Here is a 22,401-nt window from a genome sequence, read left to right on the forward strand (position 1 = left end):
CAGTGCCTTTTCTTCTTTCTGCTAAATATTGTGTCCAATGGGCAGCTGGCGTTCTCCTCATCCTGGGCTCTTTCTTGGTGGGAAAGTGAGACAGCAAGGGCCCCTTTCTTCTCCCCACCCCCCCACCAGTGACTGGGACGAAAACCTTAGCTCTCTCTTTTCCCCTTAGATTGGCAATACCAACCGATCCGAAGCCTTGGGCATGTTCTCTCTGGATGGCGAGTACATAGATTTCACGCACTCAGTGATGCTGGAGGGACCCGTTGAGGTGAGTCCTTTCCGGCCTTCTGCTCAGCACCATCCTAGCTCTCTCCCTGACTGTGGAAAGGAACTGCAGTGCCATGCTGGGGAAACCCAGCCAGATGGGCGGGGTATAAATAATAAATTATTATTATTATTATTATTATTATTATTATTATTATTATTATTATTAAGCGCTGCAGGCATCAGGAACCCAGTACTGATGGGCAGGTGCTAAATGAGGCCTCGCTACGCCTGGTCTCTCTCCCAAGACTGCTCACACTCCCCGAGTTGGGGCTAGTTGAGCAGTGTCTAGCTCAGGGGTCCCCTTCCTGGTCCTCTGCTGCTGTGTCTCAGTAGAGGCCGTCTCCAGCCTCTCCAAGTAGCCCTCTGAACCTCTGCCTCTCCCACTCCCTCTGCTGCCACCCTTGCGGCTTTCTCTGCTTTCTGAGACCCTGTGCCAGGTTCAGCGCGACGAGGGTGGAATAATGTGTCGAGAGAGCCATTGCTGCCTTTTCGGGAGCCAGGGATCCCTCCGGCGTTTCTCCCCTTTGTGCCTTTGTGCAATCAAGTTGTGATGCTCGCACGCAGCAAGCCTGGACGCCAGCCCTGCTAGTCTGCCCTCAGAACGGACTAGCTGGGGATCGTTGACCTTGCAGGAGTGGCTGTGTGACGTGGAACGGGCCATGCGCTGGACCCTGCGGGAGGTGCTGAGGAACTGTCGCCTCGCCTTGAAGAAGATGCTGACCAAGAGGGACAAATGGGTGAAGGAGTGGCCCGGACAGGTGAAGGACAAGGGCAGGGCCGTCTTTAGCAGATACGGCGCCGGGGTGCAAACATCCGCTCAGCGCCCCCAAATTACCATGGATAGTGGGGGGGGGGTAGCGAAGCTGCGCACTGCCAGCCATGGGTGTGTGTTGCGCAACTCTCCCCCATGCCGCTGCGGGAGAGCAATCCCTGCAGAGTCTTGGGAGCGAAGCAGCGCGCTCGCCAGCCATATAGTTAATGGGGTGCAGCTTCCATCCTAAACCTCTGCAGGGATCGCTCTCCCGCAGAGGCTTGGGAGGCAAGCTGCACACCTGCCAGCCATATGTTTGACGGGGAGCAGCTGGCGGGCGTGCAGGGAAAGGGGAGGCCACCGGCAAAGCCACACAGCTCCCCCACTCGCTGGGGCGCCCCGAGAGGCCAGCGCCCTGGCGCAACGAACCACTAAGCCATATGGGAAAGACGGCTCTGGACAAGGCCAGAATATGGAGAGGGATGGGGTGGTCACGCTGAGGACTTAGCCCACACCAAAGCAATAGTGGAACAGACAACCTTGGAAGGGAGTGGACTCTCCTATATTGCAGGTTTTTCCGCAGAGGATGGCTGGCTGTTGGGGAATCTGTGACTCCTGCATTCTAGGAGTTTGGACCAGATGACCTTTCCAAGTCTATGACTCTATTAGACTGTGCCTTGGGCACAGATTCTGGCCTGGCCTTTGACGCCTAAGGGGCGTGTGCTTTTAGGGCACACCCTTATTCTTGGAACTGTCATTCATGCTAATTGTTTTTAATACTGAATTTTAAATTGATATCCCCAGCCCTGGGACCTGCTGATGAACGGTGGGCAGTAGATTTAATAACAGTAATCATACTCAGTACTGCTCCATGCTAATTAGTGACCCCAGGAACTCTTTCCCTCCCCCTTCCAAGTTGTACTGACAAGCAGGACGTTTCCCCCCTGCCCCTTTAAATGCACGTTTGCGGGTGAATCGGAGATTCCAGTTGCCTGTGATGATGAGTGAACCAACCCAGAAGTATAAGCACCCACTCCTGAGTGCCTAGCGAAAGTTCTGGCACTGAAAAAAATGGCGCTGGGGTTTGCTTGCAGATGCCTTCTCCCCTAGACTGGCAGTCCCTTCATGCTTACCCAGAACCCTCTCCTCGCAGATGGTGATCACCGCCAGCCAGATCCAGTGGACGGCGGACGTTAGCAAGTGCCTGGCCACCTGCAAGGACCGAGGGGACAAGAAATACCTCAAAGCCATGAAAAAGAAACAGGTGAGACAGGGGCTGGCAGGTCTACCCCATTCCTGCATGTGGGTCAAGGCGCCCACAGATGAGCACATGTGGGCACCTGCGTCCCCTAAGTTGGGAAGCTGACAAGATCTGCTTCTCTCTGGGATGTGTGCCTAGGGAACCCGAGTCCGAGGGACACGCCGTCTTTTGCTCTCTGGCTATCCAGTGCTTTGGACGGGGGGGGGGGGCCTGCGAGGGACCCTCTAGGTGCTGCTGCCGGTCTGCATCTCCCATCAGTCACTCCTGAGCATTGGCCACGCTGGCTGGAGCTAGTAGGGGTTACGGGACCCAACAGCACCTGGGGGGTCACAGAGTTACCCTAGAGAGCTGTCAGGTGACGAGGAAGAGCCCAGAGTGTTGGAGTTGTCCAATTCAGGGGCAGTTCCTAGTGGATTGGGGTATGGGACTCTGGGACCCTGAGAGGAGTTTGACCCCAGGGAGGGTCCCAGTGGCTCAGGAGGTGGAGACTGCCAGGTTCATTAAAAGGTAAAGGGACCCCTGACCATTAGGTCCAGTCGTGGCCGACTCTGGGGTTGCGGTGCTCATCTCACTTTATTGGCCGAGGGAGCCGGCATACAGCTTCCGGGTCATGTGGCCAGCATGACTAAGCCGCTTTTGGCGAACCAGAACAGCGCACGGAAACGCTGTTTACCTTCCCTTCCCACCGGAGTGGTACCTATTTATCTACTTGCACTTTTGACGTGCTTTTGAAAGCCTTTAAGCCATCACAGCTTCTTGCTTTTTCACGCAGAGTCCCGAATTCCCAAGGGGCCTTCCCTTCAGTACAGCATGTAATGTGTTATTGGAAGTTCATATCCGGGTGTCCCTCTAGCGCATTTCTTAGATCTGTGCCTCCCACTCCTCCACTCCCAACTCAATATGGCATCACTTCCCGTATTCATGAAAACAAGAACCAGATCACTTTAATGCACCTAAGAAAGTTTTCCACCATTTCCCTGCTGCTTGGTCCGTCTCCCATAAAGAAAGGGGGGGAGCAAAGGGGAGGGCTACCCATGAGGCTGCTGCCATGGCTGCGAAGGGTCTCAGGGTTGCAGAGCGGCCATTACGGCTTGCTTCTCTTGGCTGCTGTGTCTGCATCCCTGCCCCAGCCTCTGAGGAGGAGACATTTGGGGCACGATGACACCAATGTGGAATATGTCTCCATTTCCATCTGAGGGATGTTGGAGGGTGTGGGGACCTTTGGGCTCACACTTTTGGGGCCCTGCCTCCATCTCCAGCCGGCCAGATCCTTCTGGAAAGGATCACGGGCAGGGCACAGAGACGGGCAACCCTCCTCCACGGTTTCCTGGCCCAACCGAATACGGAAGCTCCATTTTGCCCGCCACAATCAGGCCCTTGCTCCCCGCGCAGGTGTCCATGCTGAACAAGTACTCGGAGGCCATTCGAGGCAACCTGACGAAGATCATGCGCCTGAAGATTGTGGCGCTGGTGACGGTGGAGGTCCACGCCCGGGATGTCATTGAGAGGCTCTACAAGAGTGGCCTGATCGACGTGACGTCCTTTGAGTGGCTGAGCCAGCTTCGCCTCTACTGGGAGAAGGTGAGGAGGGCAGCTGACACGGGCTGGCGGGAGGCTAGGGGGTGCAGTGGGTGATTAGGGACCGAGAGAGATGCATGAGTGAGCCATGCTGCCGCCCTCCTCTGGACAGCTAACAATTCCCAGCCCTGTTAGCTCTGCGCCCATCCTTGAGTGCCGTTTCCCTCTGCTGTTTGTGGTGCGGAAGCACAGGAAAAACTGCTCTTGGGGAGGGTCTGAGCCTAGGCTGGAGCCTGCGTCTGTGTCTCTCGCCTCTTTTCTCACCCAGCGGGTGGCAGCCAGATTGCTTGGATTGGTTTGGAGCTCAGATGGAAGCAGCAGACTTTTGGTCTGCATCCTCTGCACGTTCAGGCCTCCACACCTAAGCGGCATGGCATCTAGGAGGCAGGCGGGGAGGCTGCTGGGGGCTGCCCCCTGCACTGACCCTGGCTACCAATATGGCCTTGTGCGGCCTCCTGTGCTTTTGTGCTTGCCATCAGGAGAACCCGGGTCCTCGCAGAGTTCCAGGAGCTGGTGGGTGGGTGTGTGTGAGGAGGGGAGAGCTGGTTGTCAGTCCTAGTTGAGACCACAGGAAGTGCCTGGGTCCAAAACACAGCAGGGGTCAAGTCCAGAGCAAGGCAGCCAGGACTAGAGGAGCTGGAGGCAATGGTGGAGGGCATGGGGTGCCGGAAGAAGCAGGATTGGATACGTTCATAGAGGAGAGGACTATTGATGCCTACTAACCATGATGGCAGGGACGTGGGTGGCTCTGTGGGTTAAACCTTGGTATAAGAACAGCTTAGTTTATGAACAGGGACGCAGGTGGCTCTTTGGGTTAAACCACAGAGCCTAGGACTTGCCGATCAGAAGGTTGGCGGTTCGAATCCCCGCGACGGGGTGAGCTCCCGTTGCTCGGTCCCTGCTCCTGCCAACCTAGCAGTTCGAAAGCACGTCAAAGTGCAAGTAGATAAATAGGTACCGCTCCGGCAGGAAGGTAAACGGCGTTTCTGTGCGCTGCTCTCATTCGCCAGAAGCAGCTTAGTCGTGCTGGCCGCACGACCCGGAAGCTGTACGCCGGCTCCCTTGGCCATTAAAGCGAGATGAGTGCCTCAACCCCGAAGTCGGCCACGACTGGACCTAATGGTCAGGGGTCCCTTTACCTTTACCTAACCATGATGGCTTTGCTCCGCCTGTCCCAGCCTGGTGCCCTCCAGATGTTTTGAGCTACCAACTCTTTATCTGCCACAGCCAGCATGACCACGGGCTCACCCACACTTCTGGTTGCCCCATAATTTCTAGTCACGGGTCAAAGAGGTTCTTTGTCTTTTTCCGCCACTTTTCCTTGGAACACCCGTTGCTTAGCGCTGAATTGGAACAAATGTCAATCCGCAGAGAACCTGATTGACATTTGTTCTGATTCAACAGCGGGACAAAAAAAGGAGCCTTTGGACAAATGGAAGTGTGAGTGAGCCCCATTGATACTGGGGTTGATGGGAGCTGAAGTTCAAAACATCTGGAGGACACCAAGATTGGGAAGGAAGGACAGTTTTTAGCCATGTGGGTCCCGGGGGGGGGGGACATGGGGCATCATGTGACGGCAAGTGACCGCTCTGTGTTGGTGCAATGTGAACAATGGTTTAAATGGCACAGTGCTTGGTCTCAAGTCTTGAGTTAGCACATCTGGATGTTCTGGGATAAGGGTGCCAGGTGCACTGGGGTTACCATAGCAACACCAGCAAGGTCATGTGCATGACTGGCTGAGTTGTTCACCCTCCCATTGGTTCAGGAATGTAGAGACAGATATAATAGTCTCTAGGGCATTGCTTTCATTATGTGAAGTCCTGTCCTGATGCCATCCTGCTTTGCTGTCAGGGTCTAACTCTGAATCTGTGAGGGAAGAGGCTGTGGGTTTTACACAACAGCGTCAGCTAGCATGGTGATAGCGTTAGCGGATCTCTCCGTACATAAGCATCCTTACTTCAAAGACGAGAAGAACTGTATAAAGTCCATAGTGCTGTTTAGCATTGTCTTCTGTCTGGAGATGATAAGCGCTTTGTTACTTTGAGCTGTGTGGCAGAAGAGTTTTCCCCTTAACCGGGGACTCTGGAAGAAGCCATTCTGTTGCGGGAAGGAAATCTCTGAAAACTCTGCTGGGACTCCACATCCTCCTGATGCGTCACACGGGCTGAGATGTGGTGAGCTACCAGCCGACTTCCACAAGTTCCCAACACCCCGCCACCCTTCTTGTATGGAAAATCTTTTTTTCAGGAGCTGGACGATTGCGTCATCCGGCAGACCAACACCCAGTTTGCCTATGGCTACGAGTATCTGGGGAACTCTGGGCGGCTGGTCATCACCCCACTCACCGACAGGTATCCCACGAGGGCTGTGAGCCCGACCAGGAGAAGCCCAGTGGTTTCTGGCCATGGAAGTTGGCATGCCGTGAAGGGCCTGGTGCCAGCGCTGACAGGCTACAGCCTGGGTCTCTCTGGGTCAGAAGGGTGGGGGAAACTGCTGGGGACAGCAGGAGGGAGCCTGGGAAGGGGAAGAGGCAGCTAATAATGTTTGGGGAGGGGTGAAAAAGAAACGAGGCAAGGAGATGGGCCCAGATGGCCAGTGGGGAAGTGGGAAGCCAGTCATGGGAACCCCTAGCCATCCTGCTCTACAAGGAGAGCCTGAGATGTTTGGGTTCCTTTGGCCTCTCTTCCGCAGGTGCTACATGACTCTGACCACAGCCCTCCACCTCCACCGGGGAGGGTCCCCCAAGGGCCCTGCAGGCACTGGAAAGACGGAGACGGTGAAGGACCTGGGCAAGGCTCTGGGCATGTACGTCATTGTGGTCAACTGCTCCGAAGGCCTGGACTACAAGTCGATGGGGCGCATGTACTCCGGCCTAGCGCAGGTAAGGGGAAGAGTCAGGTGCTGGCCCTGCTCCATGGTGGGCTCTCCATGCCTGCCCTGGCCCCCCTCAAGCTCTCCACTTTGCACTCTGCCAACAGACCGGGGCCTGGGGCTGCTTTGACGAGTTCAACCGCATCAACATTGAGGTCCTGTCCGTCGTGGCCCAGCAGATTCTCTCCATCCTCTCGGCTTTGGCCGCCAACCTGACGCGCTTCACCTTTGAGGGCCACGAGATCAACCTGGTGTGGTCTTGCGGCATCTTCATCACCATGAACCCAGGTGGGGAGGCCGGGAGGATCCTTCTGGACAGGGGTGGCGTCAGGCTTCGGGGAATTCTGTCCCTTCCCCGGTGGCAGCAAGAAGCAGAGAAAAACAAAGAGTTCTTACTAATAAGTTTATTCAATCATCACAGCAAGAGACAAAGGAATGCAATCTGTCTCCCGTTAATGGCGTTGCTCCAACTGAACTCCTCCCCCCTCCTTTCCTAGCAATAGCACTTCCCCTTATGGTGGCCGCCAGGGGCCAATTATCTCTGAATCCTTTGCTCTTGCAATCTCAACGAACGCCATGTTCTGGGAGAAGGGGGGGGGGTCAGAAATACTATCCAGTGATAGTGTGTCAGCTGGCTCCTCTCTTGTCTCCTCCTCCTCTTCTCCCAACACCTCCCATCTCTTCTGTTCGCCTGTCTCTGAGCTGTGACCTTCCTCAAACCACTGCTGTAATTCAATACTGCCTTCCTCTCCCCTGGAAACTTCAGGAAGGGGGGGCGATCTCCACCATTCCTCCTCAATCCTGTCCCCTTCGGTCCAGTGGGCTCAGCTGGGGGGGGGGGGTGCCTCCACCCGTGGACATTTGCCAGTGCTCCCGTGTTCCTCTTGGCAGGTTACGCCGGACGCACGGAGCTGCCCGACAACCTCAAGTCGATGTTCCGCCCCATCTCCATGGTGGTGCCTGACTCCACGCTCATCGCTGAGATCATCCTATTTGGGGAAGGCTTCAATAACTGCAAGGTACTGTTGGGATGGACGTGGGTGGCGCTGTGGGTTAAACCACAGAGCCTAGGACTTGCCAATCAGAAGGTCGGCGGTTCGAATCCCCACGACGGGGTGAGCTCCCGTTGATCAGTCCCTGCTCCTGCCAACCTGGCAGTTCGAAAGCACGTCAAAGTGCAAGTAGATAAATAGGTACCACTCCAGTGGGAAGGTAAACGGCGTTTCCATGCGCTGCTCTGGTTCGCCAGAAGCGGCTTAGTCATGCTGGCCACATGACCCGGAAGCTGCACGCCGGCTCCCTCGGCCAATAAAGCGAGATGAGCGCCGCAACCCCAGAGTCAGCCACGACTGGACCTAATGGTCAGGGGTCCCTTTACTATTACCTTACTGTTGGGATGGTTCGGGGAGGGGGCGGGAGCGCTTTGCTTGGGCAGAGCGGGTGAGCGGAAAAAGAGCGCTCCCGATGAGGTTCGCCAACTGTCTCCTCCCCTTCTCAGATCCTGGCCAAGAAGGTTTACACCCTCTACTCGCTGGCTGTCCAGCAGCTCTCCAAGCAAGACCACTATGACTTTGGCCTCCGGGCGCTCACATCCCTGCTCCGCTATGCCGGGAAGAAGCGCAGGGTGCGGCCCGACCTTTCTGATGAGGAGGTGAGGAACCCCCCTGCTGGGCTGCAAAACGTGGCCAGCACAGAAGGGCCGTAGCTCAGCGGCAGAGAGCCCGCCTTGCGACCGGAAGGTCCCTTGGTCAATCCATAGCAGCATCTCCAGGTGCGGTTTGGAGAATCTCCAGCCTGAAATCCGGGAGAGCCGCTGCTGCCAGTCCGTGCAGACAATACTAAGCTAGGTGGACCAATGGCTTGGCCCCTTTTAAAGCAGCTTCCTCTGTTCCTGGTAGGCTAGTGGCTGCCAAGAACTCTGGGGTTGGAATGAAGAGGAAGTCATTCGTAAAGTTGTTGTGTGTGCAGGTTTGGGAGGGGAAATGACCTTTGGCTCTCCATGTCTGCCTCTGGTGGCTTTATCAGTCACGCAGCCGCTCCTTTATGCCACGGGGTCCTCCCTGGGTTGCTTCATGGAGCGCTTGGCATCCTCCCCCCCCCCCATACCACATACCCTCCGACCAGCTCTTCCGCACTCTCCGCTTGCAGGTCCTCCTCATGGCCATGAAAGACATGAACATAGCCAAGCTGACGTCCGGCGACGTGCCTCTCTTCAACGCCATCACTCAGGACCTCTTCCCAGGCATTGAGTGCCCCGTCATCGACTATGGAAAGGTCAGCCACCCCGTCCCCTCCCTGCCCCACAGTCATTGCCTCTTCTTCTCGGGAAATCTGGCAAGAGCCCCACCCAGTGCTGAGCTGCTGCTCTCCAATGGAAGCCCCTCTCAGGTCCATCCCACCAACCCACTGGAATGCTTGATGGTAGTGGTGGAAAAAGCAGAGACTTTATTGGGAGAGAGGATCATAGAATTGTGGAGTTGGAAGAGGGCGTGAGGGTCATCTAGTCCAACCCCCTGCAAGGCAGGAATCTTTCATCCACTGTGGGGCTCGAACCCACAGCCCTGGGATTGAGAGTCTCATGCTCTACCGACTGAGCTAAGATGGAGCATGAAAAACAAGGTATTGCCTATGCAGCCTTCTAATCCGGGTACTTTTTTTTTTTTAATCTTTATTCATTTTCCAAACAAGTTTTATACAGTCAACAAATTATTTTACACTCATGCTTCAATTTTTCACTTCCCTCAGTTTCTCTGTCAATCTTTCGAAAAATTTCTATTTATTGACGCATTTCTAAACATAATATTGCCTTTCCCCACTCCTTTTCCTCTTACTCTCTTTTTTGCAGTATTTCTTACTATTTCACAGAGTCTCTTCAAAACCAACAAGCGTTGTCTGTGCATCACATATATTTTTCAGATATTCTGTAAATTTTCCCCAGTCCTCGATAAACTTTTGGTCTTTCTGGTATCGAATCTTCCCAGTCAATTTGTCCAATTCTGCATATTCGGTCAATTTCCTTCTCCATTCTTCCACTGTTGGAATTTCTTCCTGTTTCCATCTTTGGGCCAGAAGTAACCTTGCGGCAGTCACTGCATATTGAAACAGTTTACAGTCTCTCTTATTGATTTTGTTTCCTACCATTCCTAATAGAAAGGCTTCTGGTTTTTTAACGAACGTATATTTCAACATCTTTTTCAATTCATTGTATAAATCCATTGTATAAATGTAATAAATTCTTCCTTCCTTCCTTCCTTCCTTCCTTCCTTCCTTCCTTCTTTCCTTCCTTCCCCCTTCAGCTCAAGGAAGTGCTTGAGGGGGAGCTGAGAGAAATGGGCCTGCAAGTGATCCCCTTCACCATCACCAAAGTGATCCAGCTGTACGAGACCAAGAACTCTCGCCATTCCTCCATGATCGTGGGCAACACGGGCAGCGGCAAGACCGTCACCTGGCGGGCCCTGCAGGCCACCCTCTGCACCCTCTGCAAGAGCGGAGACACGACGGCCAACATAGTTCGGGTCAGTTGGAAGCTCCTTCGCCTCCCCGGTGCCTGGCTCTGCGACACAGGCACTTGCCTCTGCCAAGTCTGGCTGCCTCTTCCTCTTCCTCCACCTTTTCGGGTGGGGGGCCCATCCCAGACTTCTTCTGGGACTTGCTGGGCTGGGTGGGGCTTCTTCCCCAATGTCCACTTTTCCTCTAGCCCCCCCTGCTGGCTGGCTGTCTTCTCTGCTGCATTCTTTCCTTGGGACAGGAGGCAAGTTAATCGCCCTTGATATAAAAACAGGAGGCAGGATTACCCTCAACCCTCTAGCTTCCATTTGCTTCTCCCCAATTGCATAGCCATAAAAAGTACCGTATTTTTCGCCCTATAGGACGCATTTTCCCCCCTCCAAAAATGAAGGGGAAATCTGGGTGCGTCCTATGGGGCGAATGCAGGCTTTCGCTGAAGCTTGGAGAGCGAGAGGGGTCGGTGCGCACCGACCCCTCTCGCTCTCCAGGCTTCAGGAAAACATCCGCAGCCTAGGCAGCCCTGCGAGAGTTCCCGCAGGGCTCCCTACGCTGCGGGTAGCAGCCTGCTTCCCGGAGCGCCGGGCACGCTGAAAGCACAGCGCCTGGTGCTTCGGGAACACATCCGCAGCCTAGGCAGCCATGCGGGAGTTCCCGCAGGGCTCCCTACGCTGCGGATAGCAGCCTGCCGCCCGGCACGAGGGGCACCCTGAAGCAGAGCACCCCGCCCGCTGGACAGACATCTGCAGCGTGTTGGAGCCCTGCAGGAGTTCCCGTAGGGCTCCCCACGCTGCGGATAGCAGCCTGCTGCCCAGCACGAGGGGCGCCCTGAAGCAGAGCACCCCGCCCGCCGGACAGACATTGGCCAGCCCCACAAGCTCGGGGGACAGCAAGGAGGCGCACCGCCGCCATCCCGCTGTTCCTCGACCTGGTTCGGTTTCCCCGACCTGGTTTTGGGGGGAAAATAAAGGGATTCCCCCCCCTTTATTTCCCCCCCCAAAAAAACCTAGGTGCGTCCTATGGGACGGAGCGTCCTATGGGACGAAAAATACGGTAAGTAAAGCACAGAGGTCTCTCCGGGTCTTAGCTAGAAAAACGCACCTTGCTTCCTCCTGACTTTGTCTCCCCCGCCCCTCTCTTCCTCCAACCTCCCCTCTCTCTTTCCTTGCTGGGCCTGCCTGCTTCCAGGAATACCCCCTGAACCCGAAGGCAGTTTCCCTGGGCGAGCTGTACGGAGAGTACAACCTCAGCACCAATGAGTGGACGGATGGCATTCTGTCCAGCGTCATGCGATTGGCTTGTGCAGGTACACCAGGGCCCCTTCCTTCGCTCCTGCCGTGTTGCTAAGAGAGAGAGAGAATAAGAGAGAGAGAGAGAGAGAGGTACCAGAGTGCCTTCCTGCTTAGATGCCACACTGTCTCAGACCTATAGGGACACATCTTCTTCCCTGGGGGCAACTGAGTCCTCCTGCCCTGCAGGCCAGGCTGAGTCCGGGGTACTCAGAGGTCCCAAATGTATAACAGAGAAGGAAAGGGCAGGTGGGTTGAACGGTGACACCCACAGGGAACATAAGCAGAGCCCTGCTGGGTTAAACCAGGGGCCTCTCTAGCCCATCATCCTGTTCCTTCAGGAAACCCAGGAGGCAGGGCAGAAAGGCAGCCACTCTCCCCTCTTGGCTGCCCCCATTGTCTCATATTAAGAGCTACACTGCTCTGAATCTGGAGGCTCCATTTTGCTATCCGTAGCTGGCGACAATACTGCTCCCTTTTATGAGTTTGTCTCCATTCCCCATTTAAGCCAGTGGCCGCTGCCGCCCCATCTAGTGGCAGCCAGTTCCACAGGAGATGCTGCTGCCCCCATGATGATCAGGAGCCGAAGTGTGTGCGCGGGAGCTGAGCCCCTCCTGTCCTCCTTGTTAACTGCTTGTGGCCACCGAGTCTGAGCCATAGAGAGGCTGTGCAAAGCATGCTGGTGGGTGGCCCATGTATTGGGGGCAATTTCCCACCCGCTCTCCAGGCCAGCTGTGAATTTTAGGCAGCTAAAGGTGGAGCCCATGTCACTGTACAGGCGCCCAGGGAGCTTAGGGGGCAAAGGAGAGGCCTTGCTTGGGCAGAGGCCTCAAACTACAGACTGCTCTGGCTCAGCTCTGCCATAACACCTGCTTTCTCCTCTCCAGCCCTCACTGGCGGTTCCTCGTCTTTGCGTCACCTTTGCTGTGGCCTGAGCAGCCTTCCCCCTGCCTGCCTGTCTGCCTGCTTGCCTCTCAAATACCATTTCCTGCCCCCCACCCAACAAGGGGGGGTGTGCCACAGCCCAAGGAGCTGCTGGATGTAGCCAGGAGGCACCGGATGCCTTCTTTGTGGAGGATTTCCTCTTGAGGGCTGGGGGCACTGAGCCCCAGGCCTAGGGTGGGGGGAAATCTGTGCTGATCCTGGGACACTCCCGCCTGCCTCTCCTCAGCTCCCCCCCCAACACCCCCAGCTCATGCCGCTTTGCCTGATAGCCTCACCCTGAGGGGGCACCGGTGATTATCTCCGAGTGCCGGCAGGAGGCCTCCCGCGGGCGTTTGCTTTTTCTCATGCCAGCGGGGCGATGGCACTGCCGTTTCTAGGAAACGGTGGGAGAAGGAGCGGGGGGAAGGCCTTCCTCTGACCCCAATCTCTATGATAATTGAGGATGGGAACCTGTTGGCATGCATGTTGATTTTGGGTGGGTGAAGGTGACCCACTGGCTTTTCCTCTCGGGGGATCCCTGCTTTGTGCTGGAGGGCTGGCTGCTTTGCCGGGGGGGGGGGCGGCACAGGGAACAGAGGATCGAAAGGCAAGGAAGAGGGCGAAATCTTGGTCCAGGTTGGGGCACTGGGCTGCTTCAGAGAGACCCTTGTCGCTTACGGGTTTCTTAATCAGCTTCCGACCCCTTTCCTTCCACCCCCCTGCCGGTACAGTGTCTGACTCTCTTGTGAAGCAGACTGGAAGACTTCTGGGTTCTGTTTGTGCTGCTGGGGCTGCAGTGTTGCGTGTGGCTAGCTCCCTCACCCCTCGCCCCCCCCCACACTGTTTGGATTACGCTGAGCTAGATGGTAACAGGGGTGGCTTGACTCATGTGCCACGACTCAGTGCCAGACTCCGTTCCGCTTGCCCTCGTAAACTTTCCGAATGCTGGTGGGGGGACGGCGAACCCGATTTGCACTTGAGTCAAATGATTCCAACTGCCTGCTTGAAAGACAGCCCCCGTGAGTGAAATAATCAATGTGAGCAGTGGTGGGAACTGGCCTTTGGAGCGACTCCTTTGCACAGCTGAGTGTTGGTTCTTGCTGGGCTGCTCCAGCTCTGTGGTCTGTTTTCCACCTTTGGGCATCTGAGGCCCAGACCTTTGCTTGCCCAGCCAGCCCTTGCTCCCCTCCCCCCCCCCGCCCGTGGATGGTAGCGCCTAACTCTCTAACCCAGACTACTGTCCCCATCTGCCCATCTGACCCCCCCACTGCAGGACTTCTCCCTCAACCCCAAAGCCCTGAGCCTCGGGGAGTTGTTTGGGAGGTATGACCTTGCCACCAGCGAATGGCACGATGGCGTTCTGGCTTCCATCATGCGCGAGGTCTGCACAGGTATTTACCCTCCGGGAGGCCCACCTTGGCCGTGCCAGCTGCCTGCCTTGGCTGCCAATCACTCTTCCTTTCTGAGCAACCTGGCACCTCTCTCTGTCTCAGACAATCAATCTCTTCAAACAAGACCTTGGAAGAAATTCTCTGCTCTGCTTTGGAAATTTCTGTGTGTTTCAATCCATCCTGTGTGTTTCAGTCCTTGTCCCTGGCTCCCCATCTGTTGCCCCTTGCTTGTTGACCAGCCACTGTTCTGATCCCCTGAATTACAGAATTTGGCTTTCAGGGAATCCCAGCCCTCACTTTTTTAAAGGGCATGTTTCTAGCTCTCCTTGATGTAGAAGAGTGAAAAAGATGACTGACGAGTCGGCTAAAGGCTCTATCTGGTATGTCTTCCCAAATACATTTAAGGAGCCAACCAAGATCTGAGCACAAGAGCCCTCTCTTCTCTGGTGGCTTCTAGCAGCTGGTACTCAGAAATGTTGCTGCCTCAGAACATGGAGGTACAGCATAGCCCCTGTGGCTAGTAGCCATTGACAGCCTTTCTCCTCCATGAATTTGTCTTTTTTTCAAGCCGTTTAAGCTGTTAGCCACCCAGTTGAACTCTGGCTGTGGCTCTTCCAAGACTCAAGGAGAGGCAATTTTCCACAGCCCACTTAGTTATATATTGTGGCTTCCGCGTAAGGTATACAAAGGAGGGCAGCGAATTCACTGTCCTGAGATCCTTCCTGCTGCAGCCCGGGAGGCAGGAATCCGCGTTATGGACTCCCGAGTTCTTAACGTTCCTCTTTGCCCAGACGAGAAACCTGACGAGAAGTGGATCCTCTTTGACGGCCCCGTGGACACGCTGTGGATCGAGAGCATGAACTCTGTCATGGACGACAACAAGGTGCTGACCCTCATCAATGGCGAGAGGATTGCCATGCCCGAGCAGGTAGGCCCGAGCTGCCCCCACAAGCCAGCCCCTCCAGCAGCTCCTTGGCCAGAACTGATTGGTGGTTTCCATTCCCCCACAGGTTTCCCTGCTGTTCGAGGTGGAGAACCTCGCCGTCGCCTCGCCCGCCACCGTCTCCCGGTGCGGAATGGTTTACACAGACTACAGTGACTTGGGCTGGAAGCCCTATGTCCTTTCCTGGATCGAGAAGCGCCCAAAGGTATTTGAGGAGGGGGGAGCAGTGGGTTGTAAAAGCGACCAGATGCCGGGCCCCCCGCGGTCGAGTCTGTCCTTTCCCCTCCTTGGAGGAAAGGCAGGATATAAACGTAATAAATAGCAACAATAAAGTAGCCCTAGCTACTGACCGTGTGAAGGTCAGGATCAGGACCGGATTTAGGTTTGATGAGCCCTTCAGCTACTGAAGGTAATGGGGCCCTTGATATGTCCAGCTGTCCTTTGTCAACAACAAATTGTCGTCGTTTTTTGTGTTGAATACATGCTATATGGTCATTTACGGACCTCATAGGTATCTCAAGCCATTTGCACGTGTTGCCCTGCAACCAGTCCATGCAGAATGTAGTCACCCTATATATAGAAAGGAGCAAACCAGGGATATTTTAGGGAGCAGGCTAGCAGGCAGGGCCCATGACTTGCATCATAGGAGCCTACACAACACAAAACACGCTGTTGCTGTAGGTAGGTTTTATTTTATTTGTTTTTTATCTTCTATTTTTGGAAATGTACAAAAATGTTTTTCCCCCTTTAATTTTGTTGGGGGGGGGGGGCTAAGAGAGTGGGGCCCTAAGCTGTAGCTTGTTTAGCTTATATGTAAATCCAGCACTGGTCAGGGTGGGATGGAGAGGTCCTAGGGAAGCCCTGGAGGGACAAATCTGGGTTGGGGGGGGGCGCCTTCAGGAGGAGCAGATCAAATAGTTGACAGTCAGCGAGCTTCCCTTTGCCCCCCGTCTCCTCCCAGACCGAAGCGGAAACCCTGCAGCGGATGTTTGACAAATTTACCAACAAGATGCTGACCTTCAAGAAGGACAACTGTCAGGAGCTGGTCCCTATCCCCGAGTACAGTGGGATCGTGTCTCTCTGCAAGCTCTTCACATCCTTGACGTCGTCTGATGAAGGGGTAAGTGGCAAGCGAGGGCCAGTCAGCCGCTCCGGAGGCCCTGGGCGCATCAGCAGCCTCCGCCCTCCTCAGGCCACCTAGCGTTGCCACTCTCTAAAAAAAAGAATTATTAAGAATATTACAATGAGTTAAAGTAAAAAAGAAAGAAAAAGGGAAAGCATACATAAAACGTTTTAACAGACAGAGGAAAACAATAACAAAATGACATTGAAATATAATTAAGATTACAGAACTATATAGCATATATGTAAATGGATGAACTTATTGTTTTCCTCAGATATACAGTGGTACCTCAGGTTAAGTACTTAATTCGTTCTGGAGGTCCATTCTTAACCTGAAACTGTTCTTAACCTGAGGTACCACTTTAGCTAATGGGGCCTCCTGCTGCCGCCACGTGATTTCTGTTCTCATCCTGAAGCAAAGATCTTAAACTGAGGTACTATTTCTGGGTTAGCGGAGTCTGTAACCTGAAGCGTCTGTAACCCGAGGTACCACTGTACATCGATTCATGGGTCACTGTGGTTTCCAAAAATACATTCCAAATACAGTCGTACCTCGGAAGTCAAACGCCTTGCGACTCGAACGTTTTGGCTCCCGAACGCCGCAAACCCGGAAGAGATTGTTCCGGTTTGCGAATGTTCTTTGGAACCCAAATGTCCAATGCGGATTCTGCGGCTTCCGATTGGCTGCAGGAGCTTCCTGCAGCCAATCGGAAGCTGTGCCTTGGTTTCCGAACGTTTTGAAAGTCGAACGGATCCCCTTCAACTTCCGAGGTATGACTGTATCATTAAATTTGTCCAGATCATAGAATACAGTGGTACCCCGCAAGACGAACGCCTCGGAAGACGAAAAACTCGCTAGACGAAGGAGTTTTTCGTTTTCTTAGCCGCTTCGCAAGACGCATTTCCCTATGGGCTTGCTTCGCAAAACGAAGCTTGCCCCGCAAGCTCCGGGGATAGCGGGGAAGTGCAGCGAATCTTCCCCGCTGTCCCCGGACCTGTTTTAAAGCAAGGGGCGGCGGGGAGAAGATCGCTTCTCCCCGTTGCCAGCCCCGCAATCTCTGGGGACAGAGGGGAAGGCGCGCGCGATCTTCTCCCCTCCGCCCCTTGCTTCAAAAGAGGGGACAGAGGGGAAGGCGCGCACGCCTTCCCCTCTGTCCCCGGAGATTGCGGGGCAGGCAACGGGGAGAAGCAATCTTCTCCCTGCTGCCCCTTGCTTTAAAACAGGTCCGGGGACAGAGGGGAAGGCACGCGGCGCTTCCCCTCTGTCCCCGGACGGTCTCCATAGGAACGCATTGATTGATTTTCAATGCATTCCTATGGGAAACCGTGCTTCGCAAGACGAAAAACTCGCAAGAAGAAAAAACTTGCGGAACGAATTAATTTCGTCTTGCGAGGCACCACTGTAGTGGCGTTGGAAGGGACCACGAGGGTCTTCTAAGTTCAGTCCCCTGCAATGCAGGAATCTTTTGCCCAACTTGGGGCTTGAACCAACATCCCTGAGATTCAGAGCCTCATGCTTTACCAAGTGAGCTATCCCGGCACTGTTAAGGTTTGTTCCTAGGGAGGTAGCTTCAGCGGGTTTGGGGGGCAGTGGGTCTGAGGAGAGCTTTTCTGAACCCCCCAGCTGAATCCCGCGGACAGTGAAAACTACTCAACGGTGGTGGAGATGTACTTCATCTTCAGCATGATCTGGTCCCTGTGTGCAGCCGTGGACGAGGAGGGCCGGAAGAAAATCGACATCTTCCTTCGAGAGATTGAGGGCTCCTTTCCTAACAAGGTCACTTGGATGCACTTCCCACAAGGGATGGCAGCGACGGGTGGGGTGGTGCTATGAGGCTGAGCCAAGTCCTGCAACTGTTGTGCTTGCCGGAACAAGATAGGCTACCCCAAAGGTGAAAAGAGGGCGTGTGAGTTAATAGACCTAAAGGGAGGTGGGCAAGAAAAAATGGGTCTTCTCTCTCTGGTGTTAACGGAGAAATCTGAGGGTTCCCTTGGACAAAAAATCAAGGACACCAGCCAGGAATACCAGAACAAAACAGCAGCCTTGGTCTTTCTTGAAGACTGTCGCGACAGGACTCCCACCTGCCACAAGGTGGAACAAGATGGAAGCCCCGAACAAAAGAGCCCCCAAACTTTTATTAGCTGCTAATCCCCATGTTACACCCCCCCCCAAACTACATCACTAATACATCACGGTTACATCATGAAAAGGGAGGTCTGGTGGCAGTAATCTGAGCATCCTGGACCCTGCCCCATGGTTCCCCTTGCCCTCCACCAAACACCCATCAAGTGGAACAAAAGTGATATTTACATTTCCCTGTTTCCCACTCAAGTTCATCACACGCTTTTGTCTTCATCTGGGTTTGTTATTTCTGGAATGGCCACCTGTCTGGCACTCAGGTATCAGGATGCCAGGGATTATCACTCAGGCAGAGGGGCTGCTGAGGAGCTGAAGTTTTCCCTGTGAGCCAGTACATAGATAACATTTATCAGTGAATTCTTACATTTGGTATTGTGCAGCAGAGGCCCTTTGAATAGATAGGAAGAAACTGTGATGAAGTGTTTTGTGGGGACAAATCACAAAAGTCACAAAAGTGATTGTGCTGACTTTGGTAGTGCGGTGCACGTGCATGATATCTGCTGGAGGGACAACCCCCCCAACCTATACATAAATTCCTGCAACACTGGGAAGGTGCACAGGGCATCCTTTTTGCCCACCTAAGAGCCAGTTGCAATGAAAAACCCTTCCACTGCCCAGAGAGATCCATGATCCAGGCCCAGCTTTAGGCCTCTGCAAGGACTGCTGAAAATACACCCCTCTGACAAGCTAACTTCTTTCCCTCCCAGGATACAGTCTACGAGTATTACGTTGACCCCAAGCGAAAGCAATGGTCTTCCTTTGAAGATAAACTGCCCAAGATGTGGAGATACCCATCCAAGTAAGTAAACAGCTTTTTGCATTTTGCCCAAGATAGAGAACAAGCCTTCTCTGCCAATCATAGGCAGGGAAGGAGGAGCTTAATGGGAGTGTGACTCAGCCCCTAAAACGTAAAACCTGTGTTCTTCAACCTTCTGTAGCTCAAAGCGCAGTGGCTTAGTGTGGGTTGCCGGTGCCCGGGGCCACTCAAAAGGGGTGGGTAAGAGGGAGGGAAATTCATAGTGTACACATGCGCATTCAATTGCCTAATGGTGTCTGCATCACCCAGGAGATCACAGACACAGAGATAACAAAAAAAGAGTCGTTGTCTGAAGAGGTTCGCATTGAGAAGCCATTTTCAGTGGAGCCCAGTGATGGAACAGCTGATTTGAGACAGCACTGGGCGTTGAAATTTTGTGCCCCCTAACAATTTTGTGCCCGGGGCAACTGCCCCTGTTACGCCACTGGCTCAAAAGCAGTAGGACAGCGGCAGGAGAGGCAAAGGAGAGCCCTGCCTCATACGCTCCGTGCCAGGTTTATGGGATTTGCTGCCACAAGATGTGGCAGTTGGGAAGAAAATAGTGATGGATGAGGCAGAGGAGGAGGAGGAGACGGGAGTTCATGAATGGCCGTTCGTAGCCAGGAGGGACTATTGCCTTCAAGCCTGGGGAGTCGGCCTGTGTGAGAAGCAGGTTGCTGGGTGAAATGGATGTTTGCTCTAGCCTAGCAGGGCCCATCTGAAGTTCTTGCACGTAAAGAAAGTAGGAGGGAAAAGCAGCTAAGGGGGTACCATGGAGAACGGGCTCATTCTAGGGATGGCGGTGTCCTGTCTTCATTATGTGTGTGTGTGTTGGAGGGTCTCAGGCGAGTTTTTTGTTTGTTGCAGCAGTAGCAGGGTGTGAGTGACAGCAGAGGGGCACCTCTACGATACACACATAGTTACACCCCCCCCCCCGCTCCCTTTGCCTGCCTTCTCTTGTTTCCCGCATCCTTTCCCTTTCTGGCTCCCGAGCAGCCTGCCTTCGCCGTGCCACCGAGTCGCTCGGCCGATCTTGTTCTTCGAGCCAGTGGCTCGGATCCATTTCCCGCCCCTCGCTCCCCTAATCCGATCAGTGGCCTGAAATTGCCGGAACGTGGTCCCCGAGCTGCCACGGGCCGCCGGCCGCCTGCATCCTCGGAAGCCGGGCGGAGGGACAAGCCTTCATTAACGGTGGCTTCCTTCCAAGCTGTCAGGCTCCGGCGGGGGTGACAGCTGCGCCAATTGCGTCTCGTGTCGGATGTCTTCATGCATTTAGGCCAGTGTCCTTCCTGGAGCCGTGACAGCCGCGTCGGGGAAGGACCAGAACGGCCCCCGGGGCTCTGGCGCCCTGCGTGTGTGTAAGAGGGAGGGGAAGCAGCCAAGCTTTGGCATGTCCCAAGCATGGCAGGAGCTGATGCCTCGCCCCTGGGGCTGAGCCCAGATCTCCCCTTCTCTTCTCTCTGGGCTGAGCCCGGATCTCCCCTTCTCTTCTCTCTGGGCTGAGCCCAGATCTCCCCTTCTCTTCTCTCTGGGCTGAGCCCAGATCTCCCCTTCTCTTCTCTCTGGGCTGAGCCCAGATCTCCCCTTCTCCGTGTCCAGAGGAGGGCAACCAAAATGGTCAAAGGCCTGGAAACGATGCCTTATGAGGAACGGCTAAGGGAGCTGGGCATGTTTAGCCTGGAGAAGAGGAGGTTAAGGGGTGATATGATAGCCATGTTCAAATATATAAAAGGATGTCACATAGAGGAGGGAGAAAGGTTGTTTTCTGCTGCTCCAGAGAAGCGGACACGGAGCAATGGATCCAAACTACAAGAAAGAAGATTCCACCTAAAGATTAGGAAGAACTTCCTGACAGTAAGAGCTGTTCGACAGTGGAATTTGCTGCCAAGGAGTGTGGTGGAGTCTCCTTCTTTGGAGGTCTTTAAGCAGAGGCTTGACAACCATATGTCAGGAGTGCTCTGATGGTGTTTCCTGCTTGGCAGGGGGTTGGACTCGATGGCCCTTGTGGTCTCTTCCAACTCTATGATTCTATGATTCTTCCCAGCGCCCCCTTCTACAAGATCATCGTCCCCACCGTGGACACCATGCGCTACAACTATCTCGTCGACGCCCTCATCTCCAACCAGACCCCAGTGCTGCTGGTCGGCCTGGTGGGGACCGGCAAGACCTCCATCGCCCAGGGCGTCCTGCAGACCCTGGACAGCACCAAGTGGGCTGTCCTGGTCATCAACATGTCCGCTCAGGTAACAGGTTGAGGGAGGGTCGGGTCCTAGCTCCGCCCCCTGGCACACCCCACGCATGGGCGCCAGGGACGTGGGCGCATCCGTCAGCGCAGGCCTCACGCTCCCCTCCCGCCTTTGCAGACCACGTCGACCAACGTCCAGAGCATCATTGAGAGCCGGGTGGAGAAGCGCACCAAGGGCGTCTATGTGCCTCTGGGCGGGAAGAGCATGATCACCTTCATGGACGACCTCAACATGCCTGCCAAGGACCAGTTTGGCTCCCAGCCCCCCCTGGAGCTGCTCCGCCTGTGGCTGGACTACGGCTTCTGGTACGACCGGGCCAAGCAGACCATCAAGTACATCAAGGTGAGGGCAGCATGCAGAGCCAGGCAAATTGCCCAGTGTGCAATTGCTGCGTGGTGGTTTCTTCTTTGAAACAGACGCTCTTGGGGCAGGGGGATCAGGATTGGAACCCGGTTGCGTACAGGTGCGTGTTACGCTTTAAACCCAATAGCAGCGTTGATTTCTGTCTGCGCTACGGCAGAGGGGAGGACGTTGCTCTGCACCCCACAGACCCAGCCTTGATTCCCCCCTCTGATGCCCCGCGGCCATGTTTGCGAAAAGACAATGAAATAAAAATAAAAATCCAGACACGTTGAGCGCAATTGCGCATTTAACGTAATTGTCTGATTTGGCTCTCCGCCGTTCAAGAACTCGGCAACCTACAACCAGAGACGACTGTGCACGGAATACTTGTTGTTGTCTCTTTCCGGGAGGCTGCGCATCTGAATTTCAGGAGTGTGCGGTGTGGGGGGGGGGAGAGAATGAGCGGGAGGGCGTGCCGCGCAGCAGAGCCTCCCGGCTGGAGTGTGGCGCATGCCACTGCAGCTATTACAGCCTCCACTTCCACTCAGGCCCCCCGATTTGTATGCTGCCTGCCTTCCTCCCCCCCCCCACCTCCACCTCGGCGGGGTCCCTCTAGACTGTTTAGTCGTCGCGCTACTCAAACACTTTTATGGAAAGAGGCGGGCGGAGGTTGGGGGGGGGGGGAGAGAGCGAGAGCGAGAAGTCTTTTATTTTCTTTTGGTTTTGATCCGTTGCCTGTTTGCCTTCCCCCCAGGACATGTTCCTGATGGCAGCCATGGGGCCCCCCGGAGGAGGGCGAACGGTGATCTCTAGCCGGCTTCAGAGCCGCTTCAACCTCATCAACATGACCTTCCCCACAGTAAGGGCTGCTTTGGTCTACGCAGGCCGGCTGGGACGCTCCGAGGGCAGGGGTTAATCAGGCAACCACAGCCGCAGACGCCGCCTGACTCGCCCCCCCTTGTGCGTGCGTGTGTCC

The 22,401-nt window shown here is 54.8% G+C and overlaps 1 protein-coding gene and 1 non-coding gene across 4 annotated transcripts in view; one reads left to right on the plus strand and one right to left on the minus strand.

The window, feature by feature from the left end:
• DNAH2 (dynein axonemal heavy chain 2) overlaps positions 1-22,401 on the plus strand; it is a 142,709-nt gene that overhangs the window by 76,422 nt on the left and 43,886 nt on the right. For 2 of the 3 annotated variants that reach the window (XM_028701690.2, XM_028701689.2), the window contains exons 32-51: positions 170-268; positions 900-1,025; positions 2,172-2,282; positions 3,672-3,860; positions 6,105-6,208; positions 6,549-6,738; positions 6,836-7,016; positions 7,620-7,747; positions 8,227-8,379; positions 8,877-9,002; positions 10,025-10,243; positions 11,421-11,538; positions 14,628-14,764; positions 14,847-14,984; positions 15,741-15,899; positions 17,526-17,678; positions 18,749-18,840; positions 20,882-21,080; positions 21,201-21,425; positions 22,180-22,284. In XM_028701690.2, the coding sequence (XP_028557523.2) occupies positions 170-268; positions 900-1,025; positions 2,172-2,282; positions 3,672-3,860; positions 6,105-6,208; positions 6,549-6,738; positions 6,836-7,016; positions 7,620-7,747; positions 8,227-8,379; positions 8,877-9,002; positions 10,025-10,243; positions 11,421-11,538; positions 14,628-14,764; positions 14,847-14,984; positions 15,741-15,899; positions 17,526-17,678; positions 18,749-18,840; positions 20,882-21,080; positions 21,201-21,425; positions 22,180-22,284 (2,952 nt within the window). Of the gene's footprint in view, positions 1-169; positions 269-899; positions 1,026-2,171; positions 2,283-3,671; positions 3,861-6,104; positions 6,209-6,548; positions 6,739-6,835; positions 7,017-7,619; positions 7,748-8,226; positions 8,380-8,876; positions 9,003-10,024; positions 10,244-11,420; positions 11,539-13,718; positions 13,837-14,627; positions 14,765-14,846; positions 14,985-15,740; positions 15,900-17,525; positions 17,679-18,748; positions 18,841-20,881; positions 21,081-21,200; positions 21,426-22,179; positions 22,285-22,401 lie in introns of all 3 variants that reach the window. The other variant, XM_028701687.2, reaches the window with a different exon arrangement.
• Positions 9,258-9,333, minus strand: TRNAE-CUC (transfer RNA glutamic acid (anticodon CUC)). The gene has a single exon. It is a non-coding gene; the product is annotated as a tRNA-Glu (tRNA).

Source organism: Podarcis muralis, chromosome 13 (assembly GCF_964188315.1).
Source record: "Podarcis muralis chromosome 13, rPodMur119.hap1.1, whole genome shotgun sequence".
NCBI classification, from domain to species: Eukaryota; Metazoa; Chordata; class Lepidosauria; order Squamata; family Lacertidae; genus Podarcis; species Podarcis muralis.